This window comes from Equus przewalskii, chromosome 1, assembly GCF_037783145.1.
Source record: "Equus przewalskii isolate Varuska chromosome 1, EquPr2, whole genome shotgun sequence".
NCBI lineage: Eukaryota > Metazoa > Chordata > Mammalia > Perissodactyla > Equidae > Equus > Equus przewalskii.
Genome location: NC_091831.1, coordinates 81136066 through 81156271, shown reverse-complemented (window position 1 = coordinate 81156271; position 20206 = coordinate 81136066). Strand labels below are relative to the sequence as shown.

General features: G+C 36.9%; 1 protein-coding gene across 5 annotated transcripts in view; it reads right to left on the bottom strand.

Moving 5' to 3' along the window:
- Window positions 1–20206, bottom strand: part of PARG (poly(ADP-ribose) glycohydrolase) — a 113396-nt gene that overhangs the window by 80857 nt on the left and 12333 nt on the right. For all 5 annotated transcript variants that reach the window (XR_011525167.1, XM_070569364.1, XM_070569374.1 and 2 more), the window contains 3 exons: window positions 18390–18512; window positions 18179–18262; window positions 13170–13244 (listed from right to left, as the gene is read on the bottom strand). Coding sequence is in view for 4 of the 5 variants with exons in the window: in XM_070569364.1 (XP_070425465.1) it covers window positions 13170–13244; window positions 18179–18262; window positions 18390–18512 (282 nt within the window). In the remaining variant the exon portion in view is untranslated. The remainder of the gene's footprint in view (window positions 1–13169; window positions 13245–18178; window positions 18263–18389; window positions 18513–20206) is intronic.

Genomic DNA, 20206 nt, shown 5'->3' with positions numbered 1-20206 from the left:
CAGAAGAAAAGGGATAGAAGCAGTAGCCTTAAAAACAGTGAGGATAAGCAGAAGAAGAAGTGAGTAGAAAATTAAGGCTACGGTAGGAGAGAAATTCAGAACTCATGATCTTAGAGAAGGAACTGGCCTAGGGGGTCCAATCTGTGATCATACGTGGTCATACAGGTAAACACAGTAGCGGGTCTCACATACAGACTGGAGTCAGACTAGTACATGGGTCATCAACATGAATACCAACCAAAGCCGCCCAAGTTGATGTCAGGTAATAGGGCTGAGAGGAAAAGAGGCGTCAAAGATGGGCAGATAACATGAAAGAGAAAAGGAGATACAACCAGATGGTGAAGGATTCAAAGGAACAGAGGCCAGTGGACCTTGGTAGGTGTCCTCCCTAAGTCAGTGCTTTTAAATGATACCAGATCTAAGGCAACAGGCTACCAAAGCCACCTTTTTCTAGAGGATTTTTCTAAGCTCCTCTTCTTTGTACCTATAATTCAAATCTTTGAACTTATCAGGCCTCCCTAGCTTTATTTAACTGGTTTCTATGATGATTCTGCCCCTTTCCTGAAACACTTCCAGCTGACCTAACATTTGGGTGTTGTGTCTGACTGACTCAGTTCCTCTCTAGGTGCTAAGCCAAGGGCTGGCTCTGACGGCATGCACCACAGTGCACAGATAAAAAGATGAGACCCACCTCAGCCCAGCTCTACAAGTATCACCCTGGGTGTTCACAGATCTGAAACAGGGTTAAACAATTCAACAATGAACAGAAATCAGCAGCAGGGGGCTGAGGAAAGCAACAACTCCTCGTCATTCTAACAAGTCCCAAATGGGACTTCTCAAATGAGAAGGAAAAACTGCCAATAAGAAAAGCTGCTTCAGCTAAGGTAAGGAAGTTGAAGGACAGGTACTATTCACGGAGAGATTTGAGAGAGATGTTAGAATGGAGCAGTGGTTCTCAAACTTTCAGGTACATCAGAATTAGCTGGGGGCTTGTGGAAACAGAGATGGCTGGGCCTTGCCCCCAGAGTTTCTAATTCAGTAGGTCTAGGTTGAGGCAGAAGAATTTACTTTTCTATCAAGTTCCCAGGTAACACTGTTGCTGCTGGTTCAAAGAGCACACCTTGAGAACCACTGTAGTAGAGAAGGGTTATTAGCTCTTGGCCTTTTGGGCTGGATAATTCTTTGTTATGGAGAGTGTCCTCCTGTTCACTGTAGGATGTTAATGGCATCCATGGCCTCTACCCACCAGAAGCCAGTAGCACCTCCCTCCCAGCTGTGAGAACCAAAAACGTCTCTAGGCATTGCTGAAACTCCCCTGGGAAGCAGAATCACTCATGATGAGAACTACCACAATGGAGTATAGTAGTTAAGAGCTAGACTCCGGAATGAGAGGCACCTGGGTGGAAATCCTGGCTTCGTCACTTGGGCAAGTTACTCCAACTCCCTAAGCCTTGGTTTTCAGTTCTTCATTTGTAAAATGGAAATATTAATAATGTCTACCTAATGCAGTAGTTGTGAGAATTAAAGGAGATAAAATATACTGCTTAAATTGTACTTAGGAAATAGTAAAGCTCCTAATAATAAGCGCTTCCACTGTCTCTACCACAGATAACCAAATACAATGTTTTAGCAAACACTGAGGAGATTATCTACAAGAGGGATCTTGCAGAAGGGGTAAGTCTGAGAGGAGATAGGGCTAAGTCCAGAATGGATAAGAGTTTGCAAGTAAAGCAAAGCTGAAATGGTTTACAACTTAAAGAGTAAGCTAGGAAGAAGGAAAGAATTTTAAAGGGAGACAGAAGTCAACTATGGGGAAAGAGACTGATAAATGGCTGCTAAAGCCAGTAAGCTGTGACAGTAGCACTTTGAACATTCCACTCCCAAAGGAAAATGCCCTTGTGCTATAGACTGAATGTTTGTGTCCCCCACATTCATATGTTGAAACCTATTCCTCCTACGTGATGGTATTTGGAGGTAGGGTCTTTGGGAGGTGAGTAGGTCAGGAAGGTGAAGCCCTATGAATGAGATTAGTGCCCTTACAAAAGAGACCTCAGAGAGTTCCTTTGCTCCTCCTGCCTTGTGAGGACACTGCAAGAAGACAGCCATTTATGAATCAGGAAGCAGGTCCTCACCAGATGCCAAATCTGCCAATGTCTTGATCTTGGATTTGCCAGCCTCTAGAAGCGTGAGAAATAAATATCCGGTCTTTATAAGCCACGCAGTCTGTTGTGTTCTGCTACAGCAGCCTGAATGGATTAAGACACCTTGTTTATCTCTGAGCTGGGCTTCCCAGGGCTGAGGTGAATTAGACCAGCAGCATCACTTGGGAGTTCACTTGAAAATATTCCATATTTCACAACGCTGGAAATGGTTCTTGTTGCAGAAAATGTCTTTTTATAGTCCTTTTCATGTAATCAAAGGGCATTTGAGGCAACAAGGTACTATGCTCCTCAGGTTACTAAAAACTTCTTAAACACTATAAAGAATAATTGCTGACAGCTTGGAATCTGACTGCCTCGTGCAGTTAATCATCACCTGTCATTATCATGGCAATAAATCATGGATAAGTAGTTTTCACGACTAGTACTAACAGTAAAATATGGAGAAGACTATTGGACCAGTCCTTAGTAGATAAAGCTACCACGGAACCACTATGGTAGGAGCTCCGTGTAGGAGCTCTCTTTTGGCTTCTACAGTTCTCAAGAAATCAATTAAATCAAACCGTAAAGCAATGCAGACCTTATTGATTCTAGAGACTGTGAGTCACCAAGGGAAGAAGTCCAAAAAGGTTAAATTTCCACTGAACTCCACATCAGAGGGTCGAAAGCTAGAGAGATAAAGACATTAGTCGTAGACTTATGAAACATTCAAGGCTGCTTTCATTTGATTAGGAATTTGCCACAGGCTCTTTATGACAAATATAACAAGGACACTTTAAATCTTTTAAGCTTTGAAGAAAGATCCAAAAAATAGATTAGCTATGAAAAATTCCATTTGGAATTGGAAGCTAAAGAGTAATGTGTTTATATACATTCAGAAACTTACTCCTGCATTTCCAAAAAAAAAAAAACAAGGCTATTGTGGAAGGCCACAATCTTTACTGGCTACTGGCTAAAGAAATCTGTCCTGATTTGAAACAGTGGTTACAACCACCTGTTGCCTTATGTCAGTTTTTCCCAAACTATTCTAAAAACCACTACCATTCCATGAAATGTTTATAAGAGATTCTGATGGGGGGAGAGGGGAAGGAAGAAAGAAAAAAAACCCTCTAATATTTTTGCTCTAAAATTTTTAATACACAAAAAATACTAAGTACATTCGATAACAGTTATAATTAGATAAGCTGCCCATGAGGGTGTGCCACACCCCAAAAGGCCAGGAAGACCACAGGGTACCACTTACACATGAACGCACTGATGCTTAAGTGATGCAAAACATAAAACTATTATGTTTTATACTATTTAATGAAAGGTGATTTATGCTATGATTTTTGCCTAGTAATTTCAACATATTATATTTTAACTTTTTATCACATAATAAATATATGAATCAAAACTCAATTTCTTCTAGCCATTACTTTATAAACATGAGACGACTTTTTTGGTTATCTATTTTAATACAAGCTTATATTTATTTTTTCTGAGTTTCTAATGATGTTCTGTCAATAATCATAATTCTCAAAGTTTCTCATGGTCACATGAGTTCAAAAATGTTATTTTAGTTAAACAGAGGTTTAACAGGACATGCTTCATTTGGGGGACAACGCATTCTGAGGTACCTGTTTTTAAAATTTAAAATCACACATGAAGAACTCTGAAGGAAGAGATAACTTAGACATCATAATTTTCTCCACCTAGTTTACATTCTACAAAACTCAACAGGACCCCCATTTACCTTTTAAAATTAAGCAGCACATAAGCAAGAATGCAAGTTCATTACTGATAGATTTACATACCCTCATTTACAGGAAAAGAGGCTTTACACAGCCTTTCTCTGACAAATGATAGGCCACTAGCTGACAGGACAACTATATATTGTAGCAACTACAGCAAAGGCAAAAGACGCACAATTTCTAAGTTGGAATGAAGAATTTATTGTACATGTATGACCTGAGGTATAGACTTCATGCTGTATTTTTTTTCTCCTAAATTGTGGCTTCCAAAGAGGAATATATTACTAGGCTAATCACAGCAACAAAACCTTTCTACTTTAAAGTCTAAATTTTTCTCTTTTTTATTTTTAAATGTCTTTTCATTCCTCTATTCCTATCTCTCACTCTCCACTTTCAGCAGCCACAGATGTAATAAAAAAAAAAACCCAAACTCTCATTTTGTTATTTATGGCAGCCTTACTGGATAAACCAACAGAGGTGAGGAAAGAAGAGGCCTATTCATTCCTATCTTTTCTATTCCGGAAATAAAACTAAACATGGAAAGGAAGATGAAATAGTCACTAAAAACCTTAGGTTTCCTTTCAATAACTAATCTATTTGCTGAAAAAGTTTGCTATACAAATCAATTTTAGAATTTAAAGCCCCTTATTTTGAATAAATTGTCACATTTATTGTGAAATATATATTCAAAAACTACATAACACATATATGCACGCACTAATGAATAATTATAAAGCAAACGTCCATTTTTCTAACTACCATCCAAGTCAAGAAATAGAAGCCAGGATCACAGAAACAGAAGTAACCTCTCTTAAACATACTTCCCCAACACCCCACTTCAATCACTGTGGCTTTAATGTGCTATGTAAATTTCACAAGTTCATTCACTGAGAATGAAAAGAAATAGTGCCAAAGGTGTTGTAAGATGGAAGTATTTAAAATACCTCTAAAACAGATTAATAGAGAACCTTTCTTAATATATAGAACATTTTGTTAAACTTTCCTGTGAAAAATGCCAGCAATAAGTATATCGGTCCATTTAGAATACAAATTATAGAAGTGTTTGAATTTAATTTTGTGGAACACCACACAGGAGGGCCATAAAACAGATTATTTGTTCCTAGCACTTCCAACAGCTGGCAGCGAGGAAGACCAATATTAGCACTCAAGATGCAAAAAAACACTAAATAACAGCTCGTTCAACTTAGTAGCACCTAAATATTTAACTATAAATTACAAAATAACAGATTGATCTCTGTGATCTTTGCTGGGCTCTGAGAAAAATAATAAAAGCCTAGGTAATACTCCTCACTTCCATGCCAAATAAGGATGCTCACGTACAGGACTACCTCTTGCACTAGATACCAGTGTATAGGTAATAACTGTAACATGGAATCACACTAAATGACTATCAATATTAATGACTCCTGTTCAAAGGTGGTTTGGTTATGAAATCTGTTACTCACAAAACTAGCCAAAGCAAGGGTTTTAAGGAGATATTAACAGCCTCAAAATAAATTTAACTGTAAAATATTAAAATTGATATGATGTTAAATTGGAAGTTTATTTTTTTCCTTGGCAAAGTAAGCCACTCAGAGTTCAATGTGACGTTTAAGTAAAAAATTTCCAAATACTGTTAATAAGCAACATTTAAGAACCCTTTTTAAGGAAGCACTCCTGCTCCAATATGTGGACAAAGATAATGCAAAGCAAAGATAATTTATTTATAATGTAAAACATAGCCAAACAATTGTTTCCCTTACACCAAGATCTCCTTTTTCTCCTCCAATCCCACCCACATATATACCTAACCCTTACGTCTTCTCACTAACCACTGCAAGCCTGGGCAATGCTATCCCTGTGGGCTATGATGTGGTAAAGCTCTACAGTAATACCTTTGGGGACTGGATGAACAAGAAAACATACAACTGTATTAAACTTCCAAGGTCTTCCATTAAGCACACTGACAACGAGAGAATAAAAAACAGTCACAGGGAAGAATACTCCTGAATCTCTAGATATGCTTTACACAAATAGATTTCTTTCAATCTCTAACACTGCAATGGGTGAGCAAATGATATATCAATTTGATGGAATATTATGCAACCATTAAGACAAAAAATGAGAAAGCTATGTAACAGATTTTATAATATAGCATAAAATATTTTAAACATACTTTTATATCTAGATATAAAATATTATATATATGGGCAAAGACTTGAAGAAAACAATAGAAATAAATATTTAGCACAGTTGTGGGGACTTCTCCAACCCTCTGTATGTTTAGAAAGTAAATAAAAATCAGAAGGTCAAAAATGCAATGACTCCTCTCTCTAAAGAACTGTAAAAATATCATCAGCACCCTGGTAATCACCTCATATTTACGGTCTACACTAAACACACCAAAACTGGCTATATATTACCCTTACAGGAATGCTCTGGGCAAGGTCACCAGACAAAGGGGAAACAAGGTCCTGTCTGAGTAGTCTGATTAAGAGGAGGGAAAAAAATGACTACTTTACCTCATAGCAAGGGGACAGGTATTTTACCCAAAGTTGTGTTTTACTGCCAGCACAAGGTATCAAATCTAACATTACTTCTTACCAAAATAAACAACTGTATCCCATTTAAGCCCAGAAAAGTACAAAATGCAAAGAGACCATCTATATGTTATAACTTAAGTGACACAGATTATATCAGTTTGGTCACCTCATTGCATCAAAAATTACATCTCTGTGAGAGTGAGAGACGTCTAGATTCAAGGATATTCTGAAATAGGCATAATAAGGCTTGTGTTATTTACTTTATGCCTGCCTTTAAACATCATATGGGTCAAAAGCTCAATACGGTAACCCTGAAATTATTGGTCCTACCTCAAGATGCAGAATTACTTTGGATTCTATTAATATGATTATAAAAATTGCCCTTCACAGCTAACTTTTTTGCAGAAATTAACAAGCTATACCCTAAAATTTACATGTAAATGCAAAAGATCCAAAATTGCCAAAATAAACTAGAAAAAGAACAAAGTTGGAGGACTCACACTTCCCAATTTAAAACTTACAACAAAGCCACAGTAATCAAGATTGTGTGGTAATGGCATAAAGACAGACATACAGACAATAAAAACCATAAGGTCAATAGAATAGAATTGAGGGGCCAGAAATAAATCCTCACATTTATAGTCAACTGGTTTTTGAAAAGGTACCAAGACAACTGAATAGGGATGGAAAAGTCTTTTCAACAAACGGTGCAGGGACATGTTAAGTGAAATAAGCCAGTTAGAGAAGGATAATGTCTGTATGACTCCACTCATACGAGGAATTTAAAAATGTGGACAAAGAGAACAGATTAGTGGCTACCAGGGGAAAGGTGGGGTGGGGGGGTGGGCACAAAGGGTGAAGTGGTGCACCTACAACACGAACGACAAACATTAATGCGCAACTGAAGTTTCACAAGATTGTAACCTATCATTAACTCAATTAAAAAAAAAAAAACAACAACAACAAATGGTGCAGGGACAACCAGATATCCACATGCAAAAACAGTACCTCTACTACATATCATATATGAAAATTAACACCAAGTGGCTATTCATACACAAAACAATAAAACTGGACCACTAACTCACACTATATACAAAAATTCTCTCAAAATGGGTCATGGACCCATAAAAGCTACAACCATAAAATTCTTAGAAGAAAACACAGGAGTAAATCTTTGGCACCTTGGATTAGCTTCTTAGATATGAAATCAAAAACAAAAACCAAAGAAAAAAATAGATAAATTAGACTTCATCAAAATTAAAAACTTCTGTGCTTCAAAAGACACCATCAAGAAAATGAAAAAGACAACCCAGAAAATGGGGGAAAATATCTGCAAATCATTTATCTGATAAGGAACTCGCATCCAGAATATATAAACACTTAGAACTCAATAACAGAAAGACAAATTACCCAATTTTAAAGAGGGCAAAGGACTTAAATGGATATTGCTTGAAAGATATACAAACAGCCAGTAAGCACATGAAAAGATGCTCAACATCATTAGTTATTAGAGAAATGCAAATCAAACCACAATGAGATACTACTTCACACCAACTAGAATGGCTAAAATCAAAAGGAAACACATTAACAAGTAAGGACGTGGAGAAAGTGGAACCCTTGTGCATTGCTGGTAAGATTGTAAAATGATGCAGCCACTCTGGAAAACAGTTTGGCAGTTTCTTAAAATATTAAACAAAGAGTTACTACATAACCCAACAATTCCAAGAACTGAAACATATGCCCACACAAAAACCTGTACATGAATGTTCTTAGCAGCATTACTGATAACAGCCAAAATGTGAAACAACCCAAACGTCCATCAACTGATGAACAGATAAACAACAAGTGGTATATCCATACAATGGAACATTATTTACCAATAAAAAGGTGTAAGTAGTGATATATGCTACCATATGGATGAATCTTGTAGAACATTATGCTAAATGAAAGGAGCAGGTGCATTCAACAGGCTATTTGTACTATATATTTCCTTCAACTATTTTTCCTCTATACATTTTACACTCTACCACACAAATACTATGTCCTCTATGCTTTTTGCCCAGTGACCCAAAATAAAACCTTCTGACCTTCTATGACCCACTAGACTCTACTAGAACATCTCTTTCGCTCTGCCTAATTGTTACAGTCATCTATGGACATGTCCAGTGTCCCCTGCTTTCTGACGATAAGACTGTCAATCAATTTTGTATCTTTTATAGTACAATGCCTTACATATAAGGGTGTTCACTGTTCTTTAAGGGATAAACATCATTACAACAAAAAGAACCTAGGCTGTGGAATCTAATAGTCCTTCATGTATTTAATGAGCAGTTACTGGTGACCTGTTTTGTGCTGGAACTGAACTGAGCTCAAATCCAGATTCAGCCATTTAACCTGTCTAAATCTATTTTCCTCTCTAAATTGAACATGCTACCTACATTTTGCAAGTGTTTGAGGATTAAATTCAATGACATACTCCTTTTGGTACACATATGTCCTCGATAAATGCTATTTCCTTTTTTTCACGTTTCCTCAAAAGTAACTGAACACATTTCTTTACGTCTGTGAAAAAATATAGTATATAGAGGATATACCCAGGAGAAAAATGATCTCAAACTTGTAAGCAAGTAATTTCAAATTTATAATTTATATTATAAACCTCATATTTTGTTAGTAAAATTACCTATTCAGAGTCTGAGAAGTAACGTCCTTGAAGTTGGAGAACTCTCATAGCCCACGCTGATACCACTACAGTTGCTAGAAAATTATTTTATCCTAACCAAAATTTGCTTTTCCAAGAGGCTTGAATATCTGAGGTACACTTTCTTAGGCAAAAATTTAAGAATCATATTAAGCCCTCGCTCTGCAGAAGATACTGCACAAGATACTGATCACACTTGAAAGCAAATATACAGAGGAGGGCATGGCGACGTAGGACTCTCACAAACTCTGGTGAGAACTGAAAACCTGTACAATCTTCTAGGAAGGTAAGCTGGCAGTATACACAGTATCAAAGGCCTCAAAACCAACATACCTTCTGATCCACTAATTATACTCCTAGGAATCTATTCTGAGGAAACAGACAAAAGATTCAGGCACCAGATGCTCATTGTAAAATAATAACATTTTCCAAAACTCCACATTCAATATGCATAGGTGGCTAGAATTATATTTTTTTAAATATTAAGAGTGATTGTTTCTGAGTAGCAAAATCATGGTCAGTTTTTATTGCGTTACTTTTTTGTATGTTCTAAGTCGTCTGCAATTCAGATGTGTTGATAAAAAAACTTTTTTTTTTTTGCTGAGGAAGATTCACCCTGAGCTAACATCTGTTGCCAATCTTCCTCTCTTATGTTTGTATGTGAGCCGCCACCACAGCACAGACACTGACAAGTGGTATAGGTCCACGCCCAGGAACTGAACTCAGGCTGCCTAAGTGGGGCATGCCAAACTTAACCACTAGGCCACCAGGGTTGGCCCTGAAAAAACGTTTTTTTTAAAGCAGCAAAACAAACTATTGTCAGAGCTAAGAAAGTAATAACGTATTTGATTATCACTTTAGAATTTTAAAAGTGATTTCAGATACATAGCTGGATCTTTAAAACATGCCATTAAGGTGGATAAAGTGATTATTTTGTCAATTTAACAAATGAGGAAACGAAGGCTGAAGTCATGTCACTTGCCCATGGTTACACTTAGTTGACACTAAGAATCCATGATTTTCATTTCTAATTCTATGCTCTTTTCTCCACCAGTAGTTCTCAAAGCATGGCCCCAGATCTGGCAGCAGCAGCACCACCTGGCAACCTGTTAGAAATATAAACTCTGAGGTCCCACCCCAGACCTCAATCAGAAACTCGGAGACGGTGGTGGGCAGCAATCCATGTTTTAAACAAGCCCTCCAGGATTCAGATGGATGATAAATCTGAGAGCCACTGCTGTGTATCACGCTGCCTCACAAACACATTATGAGATAATCAAAACAATTCTGGAAAAAAGGGAGTGGTGGTGTTATTTATACCTCTGTCAAGTCCATTTTCACATTTTCAGGCTCTTGCAAATTAACAGGAGGTAGTAATTATAATGATTCACAAAAATCTTAATGTTTGATTCCTGACAACATAATTAACCAACTACTTTCTTTTGGATTACCACCAGCAGTCCCAGAGGACAGACAGATCTTCAGTACAGTAATATTACAGGAAATGAACTGACGAAAACACTGGAACATCACTAGCTAAAAATGCTCAAGAAGAAAGAGTCTGTTATATTTAGGTGTGTTGTATGCGTGGGCAGGGAGTGGGGGCAGGAATCAGAAACATAACAATTTTTATTAACTTGAACCGTTACTTCTAGATAATATTCTTCTGACCTTTGTAACCCTGAAAACCAATATGATGACCTGATCTCCTGTTGAATCCAGTCCATAACCACTTACAGAGCACTCGCTATATGTAAGACATTGTACAAGTGCTAACGGAAACACAAAGCTAAGGAGACAGTTTCTGCCCCATGTAACTTACTTTTTTTTTTTTTTTGGTGAGGAAGATTGTCCCTGAGCTAACATCTGTGCCAATCTTCCTCTTTTTTGTATGTCGGATGCTGCCACAGCATGGCTTGATGAGCAGTGTGTAGATCTGCGCCTGGGATCTGAACCCATGAAGCCCGGGCCACCAAAGAAGAGCACATGAACTTAACCACTCCGCCACTGGGCCAGCCCTTGCCCTACATAACTTTTAACCTACCAGAGGATGTCAATATTTCATCAAGAATAAAGCAAGGCAAAGAGAGGGAGTGCCACAAGACAAATTTAAAAATTTGTCATGGAAATTCAAAGAAAAGTGACATCTCACTTTGGAGGGAGTAGACAGGAAAATGTGAGTCTGGGGAGACAGAATTTCAATAGAGAAAAGTGGAGGAAGGGGAAATATCAGTCTCTTATTACAGAGAAGATGAGGCAAGAAGTAGGAGGGGAGAGTGTGTGCAGAAGGACATCATACTGTGACTGCAGGCAAGAGGGGAAAGACCGATCGGGTTACACTGTCCTGCCTGGGACTAACTATGTCACTCTGGCCAAGAAAGCCTACCTCTGAATCACAACTACTCATTTACGATAGGAATAGTAACAACTATCTTATTTACCTCACAGAGTTATTTACTTGAAAAAAAGGCCAGAGAGGGAAAGGCCTCAATATAAAAAAACACAGGACGTGTTCAAAGTTCAATAATTATTCCTTACTGGGTAAATCAAAATTGTATAATATTGAAAATACTTCAGTGCAAAATGTTTCCATTTCAAAAATTACTTTCAGTTTCTATTATTAATAAGTGAATAAATAATCTGGATAACTAAAAATAATGTAAGCAGAAAAAGCAAATTATAAAAATTTTTTTAAAATAGATTTTATAGGAAAGTATCTTTTCTTGGGGAGGTTTACCTACCTAGCAATAGCATATTGGCAGTTTCTCCTGAAACTAAAAATACGTTTATCAAACAATTCAACAATTGGACTTTTGGCATTTATCCCAGAGAAATAAAAACTTACATTCATACAAAAATCTGCCTACAAAAGTTAAAAGCAGCTTTAGTTGTAACAGCCAAAAACTGGAAACAACTCACATGTCCTGAAATGCACCTATGGTTAAACAAATTATGATACATCTATATCACAGAATTAAAATGAATGAACTATTATTGCTGGATTCAAGGGAATTATGCTGAGTGACAAAAGGCAATTCGAAAAGGTTACACACTGTAACCTTTCTGAAATAAAATTACAGAGAGCTGGAGAACAGATTAGTGTTTGCCAGAGTGAGGAGAGAGCTGATGTGGCTAAAACGGGCAGCACTAGCGAGTACTGTGGTGATAGAACAGTTCCGTATCTTGACTGCAGTGGTAGCCACATGAAGCTACAGTTACATAACTACACACGTAAATGAGTACAAGTATAACTGGTAAAACCTAAATAAGCTCTTACATTATTTTCCTGGTTCTGATATTGTATTATACTTATTTGAGTGATCAACACTGGAGAAGGTGGGAGAAAGCATGCGTGGGACCTTCTTGTATATTTCTTTGCAATTTCTCATGAATCTATTATTATTCTAAAATAAAATGTTAAAAAGAAAGGTACACCACCATTTTTTCTAAAGGGATGATGCCCATTCTTCTAACAGTACTATGAAAGTGGTATTCTTATCCACTGCTGATGGCATACTAAATTGCTACAGTCTCCTACGGAAAATGATTTTACAGCATAAATCCAGGGCCACAGAAGTTTTGTGCCCTTTGACCTAACCATCTAATTTCTTAGAATCACCTAAAGAAACACAATCAAATTTGGGAAAACATATATACATATACAGATGTATGTAAAGATATTACTACAGTGTAGATGAGAACAAAGCAAAACTGGATGCAACTTAGATGTTTGAGAATATGGAAATTATTAAATTCTCTAAATCTAGTCCTGAAATACTACGCAACCATTGATAAGGATCACAATGATACAACAATATAACAGAAAATGCACATTATGAGAGAACAAAGAAAAATTCAAAATTAGCTCCTAAAACATGCATATAAAATAACAGGACATATTTTTCACAAAAATAAAAGACGACTGTGTTAGTGTGACACACTTATGGGTATTTTTCTCAAACTTTCTTAGAGTTGTCATAGTTAAAAGAGTCACAGAGTTTCATAGTTAAAGAAATAAGCATACTTTTACCTTATCCCAGAAATCAACCAAAGCTGTAAAGTCCCATTTCTTAGAATATGCCACATTGTATTTCAGAATAGCATCCTATGGAAAAAGCATAAACAAAATCTCATGATATACTCAAGTGAATTATCTGTGAATAGCCTGTCTCCTTTATGAACTACTTCCAGTAAATCCCTTAACGCTGGACCAGCTTCCTCCTGTCCTTAGCTACTCCACATCAGCATCCATGAACAAATAAAATGCATGCTAATTTATTATTCACTTAAGAAAAATGAGATTAGAAAGGTCAAGTAATAGTGGAAAAAATATCATCATTACTCTAAAGCATGCATTTGAAACAGAGGTGATACACTCCAAGTGAACAAAAATTGGATCTTGGGGATAAAAAAGTTTAAATATAATAATGCTTTCTGGCCCTCAATAGGGTCACATTATACATACAGATATACAGTGTATTTGTAGTATTAAAATTTCATGGGGAGAGTAAATTAGGAAAAAATGTCTAAAAAGGCTCCCTGGAAGAGAGGGCAATAATGAAAAAAAGATTGAGAAACATTGCCTTAAAGCATAAAACGGTCTTTTTTCCTTTATTATCAGCCATTTTTATAAACTACATATAAAATGCCTATCTTCCCCTAGCAGTTCACATGAATTAAATATTCATGTACAGTGAAAAGTCAAAATAGTACGCCATCTACTGGTGGAATGTTTAATTGTCTGAATAGGCAATACTCTTACCTGGTTACCAGAGTTAAAAACAAGAAAAGCGGCCCAAAACGGAGTCACTCACACTAAACCGCAACTCACCAAACCGACATTAATTTAACTACAGTTTCAGACTCTCCCAGAAGTGGAATCTTAAATCAGTCAATCAGGAATCACCTGGTCAGCACTAATTAGGCCATCTGCCTGACAGACCCCTGCCATGCCCTAAACGAAAGTGATCTGGCCATAACCAATCTACTTTTTTTTTTTTTGAGGAAGATTAGCCCTGAGCTAACATCTGCCACCAATTCTCCTTTTTTTTGCTGAGCAAGACTGGCCCTGAAGTAACATCTGTGCCCATCTTCCTCTACTTTACATGTGGGACGCCTGCCACAGCATGGCTTGACTAGCAGTGCATAGGTCTGCACCCGGGAAATGAACTGGCAAACCCCAGGCCACCAAAGTGGAACGTGTGAACTTAACCACTGTGCCAACAGGCCGGCCCCAAAACCAATCTACTTTTTGTTAATGTAACTTCTTTGTTCCTGCTCCCTTCTGCCTATAAAAGTCTTTCATTTAACACAGCAACTCGGAGCTTCTTTCTGTCTGCTAGATGGATGCTGCCCAATTCAAGAATCATTGAATAAAGCCAGTAAGATCTTTAAAATTTACTCAGTTGAATTGTTTTTTTTTAACACCAGAGTGGGGTATGCATAAGGCAATCCATTAGTTACAGAGAAAAAAATATTATTTATAATTATATTTCATCTCATCCTTTTAATTTCTATTTTGACTATATTTTATAATGTACATATTATATTAATAAAGTAACATGTAGAGTTTATCAACTATTTGCATTTGTAACACACACCCCAAAATTTTTTAAAAATAAGTAAGTCTGAAAAACGCTGTTAGACTATTTAAACTTTCCAAATTTCCTCATCACTGAATAAGTTTTAAAAAAATTAATACTCTTGCCAAGGAGCTTCCTGAAACATCCTTCATCCCATATAAATAACCACAAAGCAACTAGGTTAAAAATTGAGCCAAAAAAATCCATATTATTTACTTGGAGTTGTGGATAACCAAGTTTCTTCAAAAAGGAAAAGAAAAAGCACCAACCATAAAATAACATGGCAACAAAAGCTTTTATTTTTTTCTCACAGCCATAACATAAAAATTTCCATTAAAAAAGAAAAGATTTTAAGAATTTTTCTCTAATGACTGGTACCTGATTTCAGAACCTCACAGAAAGTATTAAATCACAGTGTCTATCAACAAGTGAGTGAACAAACAAGGCATATACTGCAACAAACCGCTGACACACTCAACAACATGGATGAAGCTCAACGATCCTCACTCTGAGTGAAAGAAGCCAGACACACTGCATACACACTATGTGACTCCATTCACGTAAAACGTAAGCTAACCTATAGTGAAAAAAGCGGATCACCAGCTGTCTGGGGCCAGAGGAAGTGAACACAAAGGGGTAAGAAGAATCGTGGAGGGTAACAGGAACGTTCTGCGTCTGGACTGTAGTAGGGGCTTCTCAGGTACATGCAAACCTCATCAAACTGCATACTTTAAAAGGATGCATTTCCTCATATTTAAAGCATTCATCAAAGCTAGTAAGGAAAAAGATTTTAAATAGCATTTACACTCTAATTCTTTAATGGGGTTTTATAATTAGCATTAACTCCTAACTAGTATTTACTTTTCCATCAGTCTTCAAGTCTCAAAAGCAGTCTAACACGAGGTCTCTATCATCAGGAAAACTGGATACTCTTCTGTATTCTTAGCTATCAACGACTAAATGAGGTTTCCCTAGCTCATAATTAGCACAATTAGTTAAAGCACAAAGAAATCCATTCTTTGCAAATTATCAGGCACACCATTTAGAGAAACATCACTGTGTAATTCAACTTTTGAGGACACTGTTCCTTTTTCTTCAAAGATTTTATTTTTCCTTCTTCTCCCAAAGCCCCCCAGGACATAGCTGTATATTTTTTTAGTTGTGGGTCCTTCTAGTTGTGGCATGTGGGACACCACCTCAGCATGGCCTGATGAGCGGTGTCATGTCCACACCCTGGATCCGAACCGGCAAAACCCTGAGCCGCTGAGGCGGAGCTTGTGGACTTAACCACTTGGCCACCGGGCTGGCCCCGATACTGGTCCTTTTTTAAATTTTATCTTTTTTTTTTGGTGAGGAAGACTGGCCCTGGGCTAACATCTGTGCCAATCTTCCTCCACTTTGTATGCGGGACACCACCACAGCATGGCCTGATGAGCCGTGTGCAGGTCTGCACCGGGGAACCAAACCCAAGAATCCCTGGCAACCAAAGAAGAGCATGTGAACTTAACCACTACACCACTGGGCCAGCACCCTCCTTTTTTAAACTTAACATGTCGAATCCCTCCTAAGTCAACATCAAATGGCATAAAAACAGCAGAAAAGATGATTATATTCAGTAAGAGGGACTGAATGTTTCCCCCTCCCTCTCACAGTGTTCTTTCAGCAAAGGAAACAATTACCATAAGCAGATAGAAGAAAATCTCGATGGATTACTCTGCTCTGTTGAATCTACCATAAAATGAACAAGAAAGGGAAATTCAGATTAAAGCAATTACCCCTTCCTAAAGTAATCACGGCACAGTAAGGAACTGCTAAAGAGGTGAGCAGACAATGTAATTTAGAACAGTATGATTATTCTGTACTTACACTTAAATAAAAAATATGAAAATTCTTAACAATCCTATTTATAAGGCCATAAAGGCCCTAAGACAGGGTTTCTCAAATGGAGTCTGGATAGTATTTTCGGGTGGCCTGCTTCTGTGTTTGTCAGTTTATAATTGTGGTTTTGGGATACATGGGCCAAAAGACAATACACTGTAGAAATGAAGGCTGGTACTTTAAAGAGATAAAAATGATGTAAAGATTGAGCCATCCTAAGATACACTGCAGCACAGGAATGTCAAATTCTAAAGAACTTAGCCCAAAGTGGTCACTGTCATATTTATTTGAAAGCTGATGTTTTGTATACAGATCCCATCTTTGTATCCACCAACAGTCTATGATTAGTAAGAAAAGTAGTAAAGACAAAATGAAGAATTTTTTTCTTTATAGAGTATTTTTTAAAGTTCCTCAGCATACTATTCAGGGGTTCAGATCAGTGATTAAAAAACTTCTGTGCAAAAAGGGAATGGTGACTACAAATTGTTTTCACCGTGATAATGAGCACAACTCCAATGATGGTTCCTAACACTTAAAATGGAAAAAAATCAAACTGATAGAGCTGTACACTGTAAGTATAAAGAGTATGTATTTAGTTTTACGTTTGTACATATGTAATTAACATTATACTAATAAAAATAAGTAAACTCTGGCAAACCTTGAGAATTTCTTTCATTTAAAAGGAGTACAAGATTGAGAAACACTATCCCTAAGGATTGAAATTTTCAAAATACATTATGGTACAACATATCAATGTCTTTCGTGTTAAGAAAAAAAAAACGAGGAGCTACAAAAAAGGTACAGAAAGTTTAAGGATAACCTGTAAGTATAAATGGAAAAACAGTATAAAACCTGAGAAACTGTACACAGCAAATTCAGTCTCAAAGAAAATGAAACCCATTTTCACAGAAGTATAGAAACATCTGTTAGTGTTTATAGTTATAAAAATTTTAAAAGCTTATATGGCCACAGTTCCAAAACTAAACATATACTCACTCATATTTCAGATATTAGAAAAACAATCTAATGGTTGCCCTTAGTCTTAAGTGAAATATTAAAAAAATCAAAAACTAAATTATTGCCAAAGTATGATTAATAAATTATTAAACTGCTAGAAGCTATATTAAGAGCAATAAAAAATAGAATACTTAATGTATACTTTAATCATTAGGAAACTCAGCTTCCCTTTGGGCAAATATTGTTCAAGTCATAATTCTTTCTTGATTTACTTTTAAAGGCATTTCAGAAACATAATTCTAAAACAAAAATAAAAGAGAAACTTGGACTGAAGGAAATTGGATGGGGAATCAAGAAACAGAGGTCTTATTCCTGGTTCTCCAAATTACTCTGTGTGGCTCCAGGCAAGTCATTTACAACTCTCAATGCTTCTACTCATTTGCTAGTGATGGAGTGGAAACCAAGAATGTCTCTAAAGAGACTTCCTCAGCAAGCAAGCACTATTGCATACAAATAATGTTGTTACCTGAGTCTATTAAAGATCAAAAAATGTCTTTGAGGGAGGAGACACTGGTCCCATCTCTAAGACATGTAAGAGGCAACAGCAGCAAAAAGAACATACCTTCAGGTTTTGGGGTCGTGGGAATTTGTTGAGAAGTGCCGTCTGAATGAGCTCCCACCGGCTCCCCGCAGTTCGCTCACCATTCTTTAAGGAAAAGGAAAAACAAATGGGGAAACTACTCGAAGTTCTTTTGCATCACAGAATCATAAATCAAACGAGCGTGCACTAAACTACCTTTCAGAGACTAAAAGAACATCAGTTTTGTTCTCACCTCATCTTCCACAGGGTACAAATTTTGTTCTGAACAAGGCATCTTAACATGTTTGTTGTCCCACAAATCTTTAAAATGTGTTGGAAAAGGTTTAGGAACTTCTCCTGCTCGCAAAAGATCTACCTGAAATAGAGGTAAACAAGAAAACTGTAGGCGCATAAAAACTAGGTGTATCTTTTACAAAATAATCCAAAGAAGGCAGCCAAAGCAGATGATATAAAATACAGACCAGCTCCTAGGCAAGAAAGTCTTCTTGAAAACTCAGACCTCAGAAGTCTTCAGCTGCTCCCACTCCTCGTCTCTATTTAATCAGTCTCCAAGTCTCCATGTCCTGGGCATTCTATCTCCATCCCACCTGGGTCCCTGGTCCTCTTACTCTTTGCCTGAATTTCTGCCAACGGCCTTTTCTATCCCTCTCCGTAATATCAACTGATCCCAGACACATTCATACCCCATAGAATCCTTATCCCCACTTGGAAATAACATTATCTTTCTAAAGTATTCTCAGGCTTCTAATCCTATAATGGCTCCCCTCTGCCTATACTCTGATTTCAAATGATGTTCCCAGTTTTTAACATCCTCTCTAACCCAAACACAATCTGGTTAAATATCTATTCTGACCTTCAATACTTAGATCAATTTTTGTTGCCTCTAAGACGTCTTCAGAAACTTTTTAAAAGGCAGCTTATTCCATCTTATTTTATTAGATCATTATCATTCTAGAGCATACTTTTTTTCCTTCTCCCACTAGACTCTAAACTTTTTGAGAACAATAACCATATTAACTTTGTATTCTGAATATGTATGACAGAGCCTGGCATGTGTGTTTTTATACATATACGTGTATATGTATGAATATGCAAATATACACATGTATATATACACATATGCTACTTATAATAAGCATTAAATAAATATTTGAGGAAGGAGATATCTTAAAACATAAAAGTTTTCTATTTTGCTTATTCCAGACATTTCACATAAATGGAATCATATAATACATGGCCTTTTGTGTCTGGCCTCTTTCATTCAGCATAATGTTTTCAAGGTTCATCCATGTTGTAGCACTGATCAGTACTTCACTGCAGATAATCAAATAATCACATAAATAAATACAAAATTTCAACCGTAATATGCTATGAATGAGAGGTTCGTGGTGTTATGAGCATCTATTTCAGACAATTTTAACTTATCTGGTGAGCTTAGAGAAGAGTTCCTCGAGGAAGTGGTAATTGAGCCAAAGTCCAAAGGATAAAAAGAAGTTAGATAGGAAAAGAGGAAAGGAAAATTGTTCCTCAAAAGGGAACAGCTTATGAGAAGGAAGCCTGTCAAATAGGCAGCTTCATAAAAAGTCCGGAACTCAAGAGAAATAAATCTATAGGCCATCTTTAGTGACCATTAAAACCCTAACTGTGGATGAGACCACTCAGAGAGAGAGGGAGAAGAAAAGAAGACCTATGAAAAAGCCTTGAGAAACTCCAACATTTAATGGCCATATAGAGAAGAGCTACAGAAACCTAAGAAGCTGCTAAGAAGGTGGAAAGAAAACTAGGATTATACGGTATCATGGAAGCCAAAGGATGAGAATATTCCGAGGAGGAAAGAATGGTCGAGAGTCAAAAGTGGCTGAGTCATCAATTATGCCAAAAGTATTTTCACCTCCCAATGGAAGCCCCACAGGTGATTCTGTAATGTTCCATGTCATCTGAAGTGACAAAACAGGTACCAGTCCAGCTTCACACACAGGGGAATCATACATGAGAATATGTTTACTATGTGTCTGAAAGTGTGTGCATCTATGTTTGCATGTATGCGTA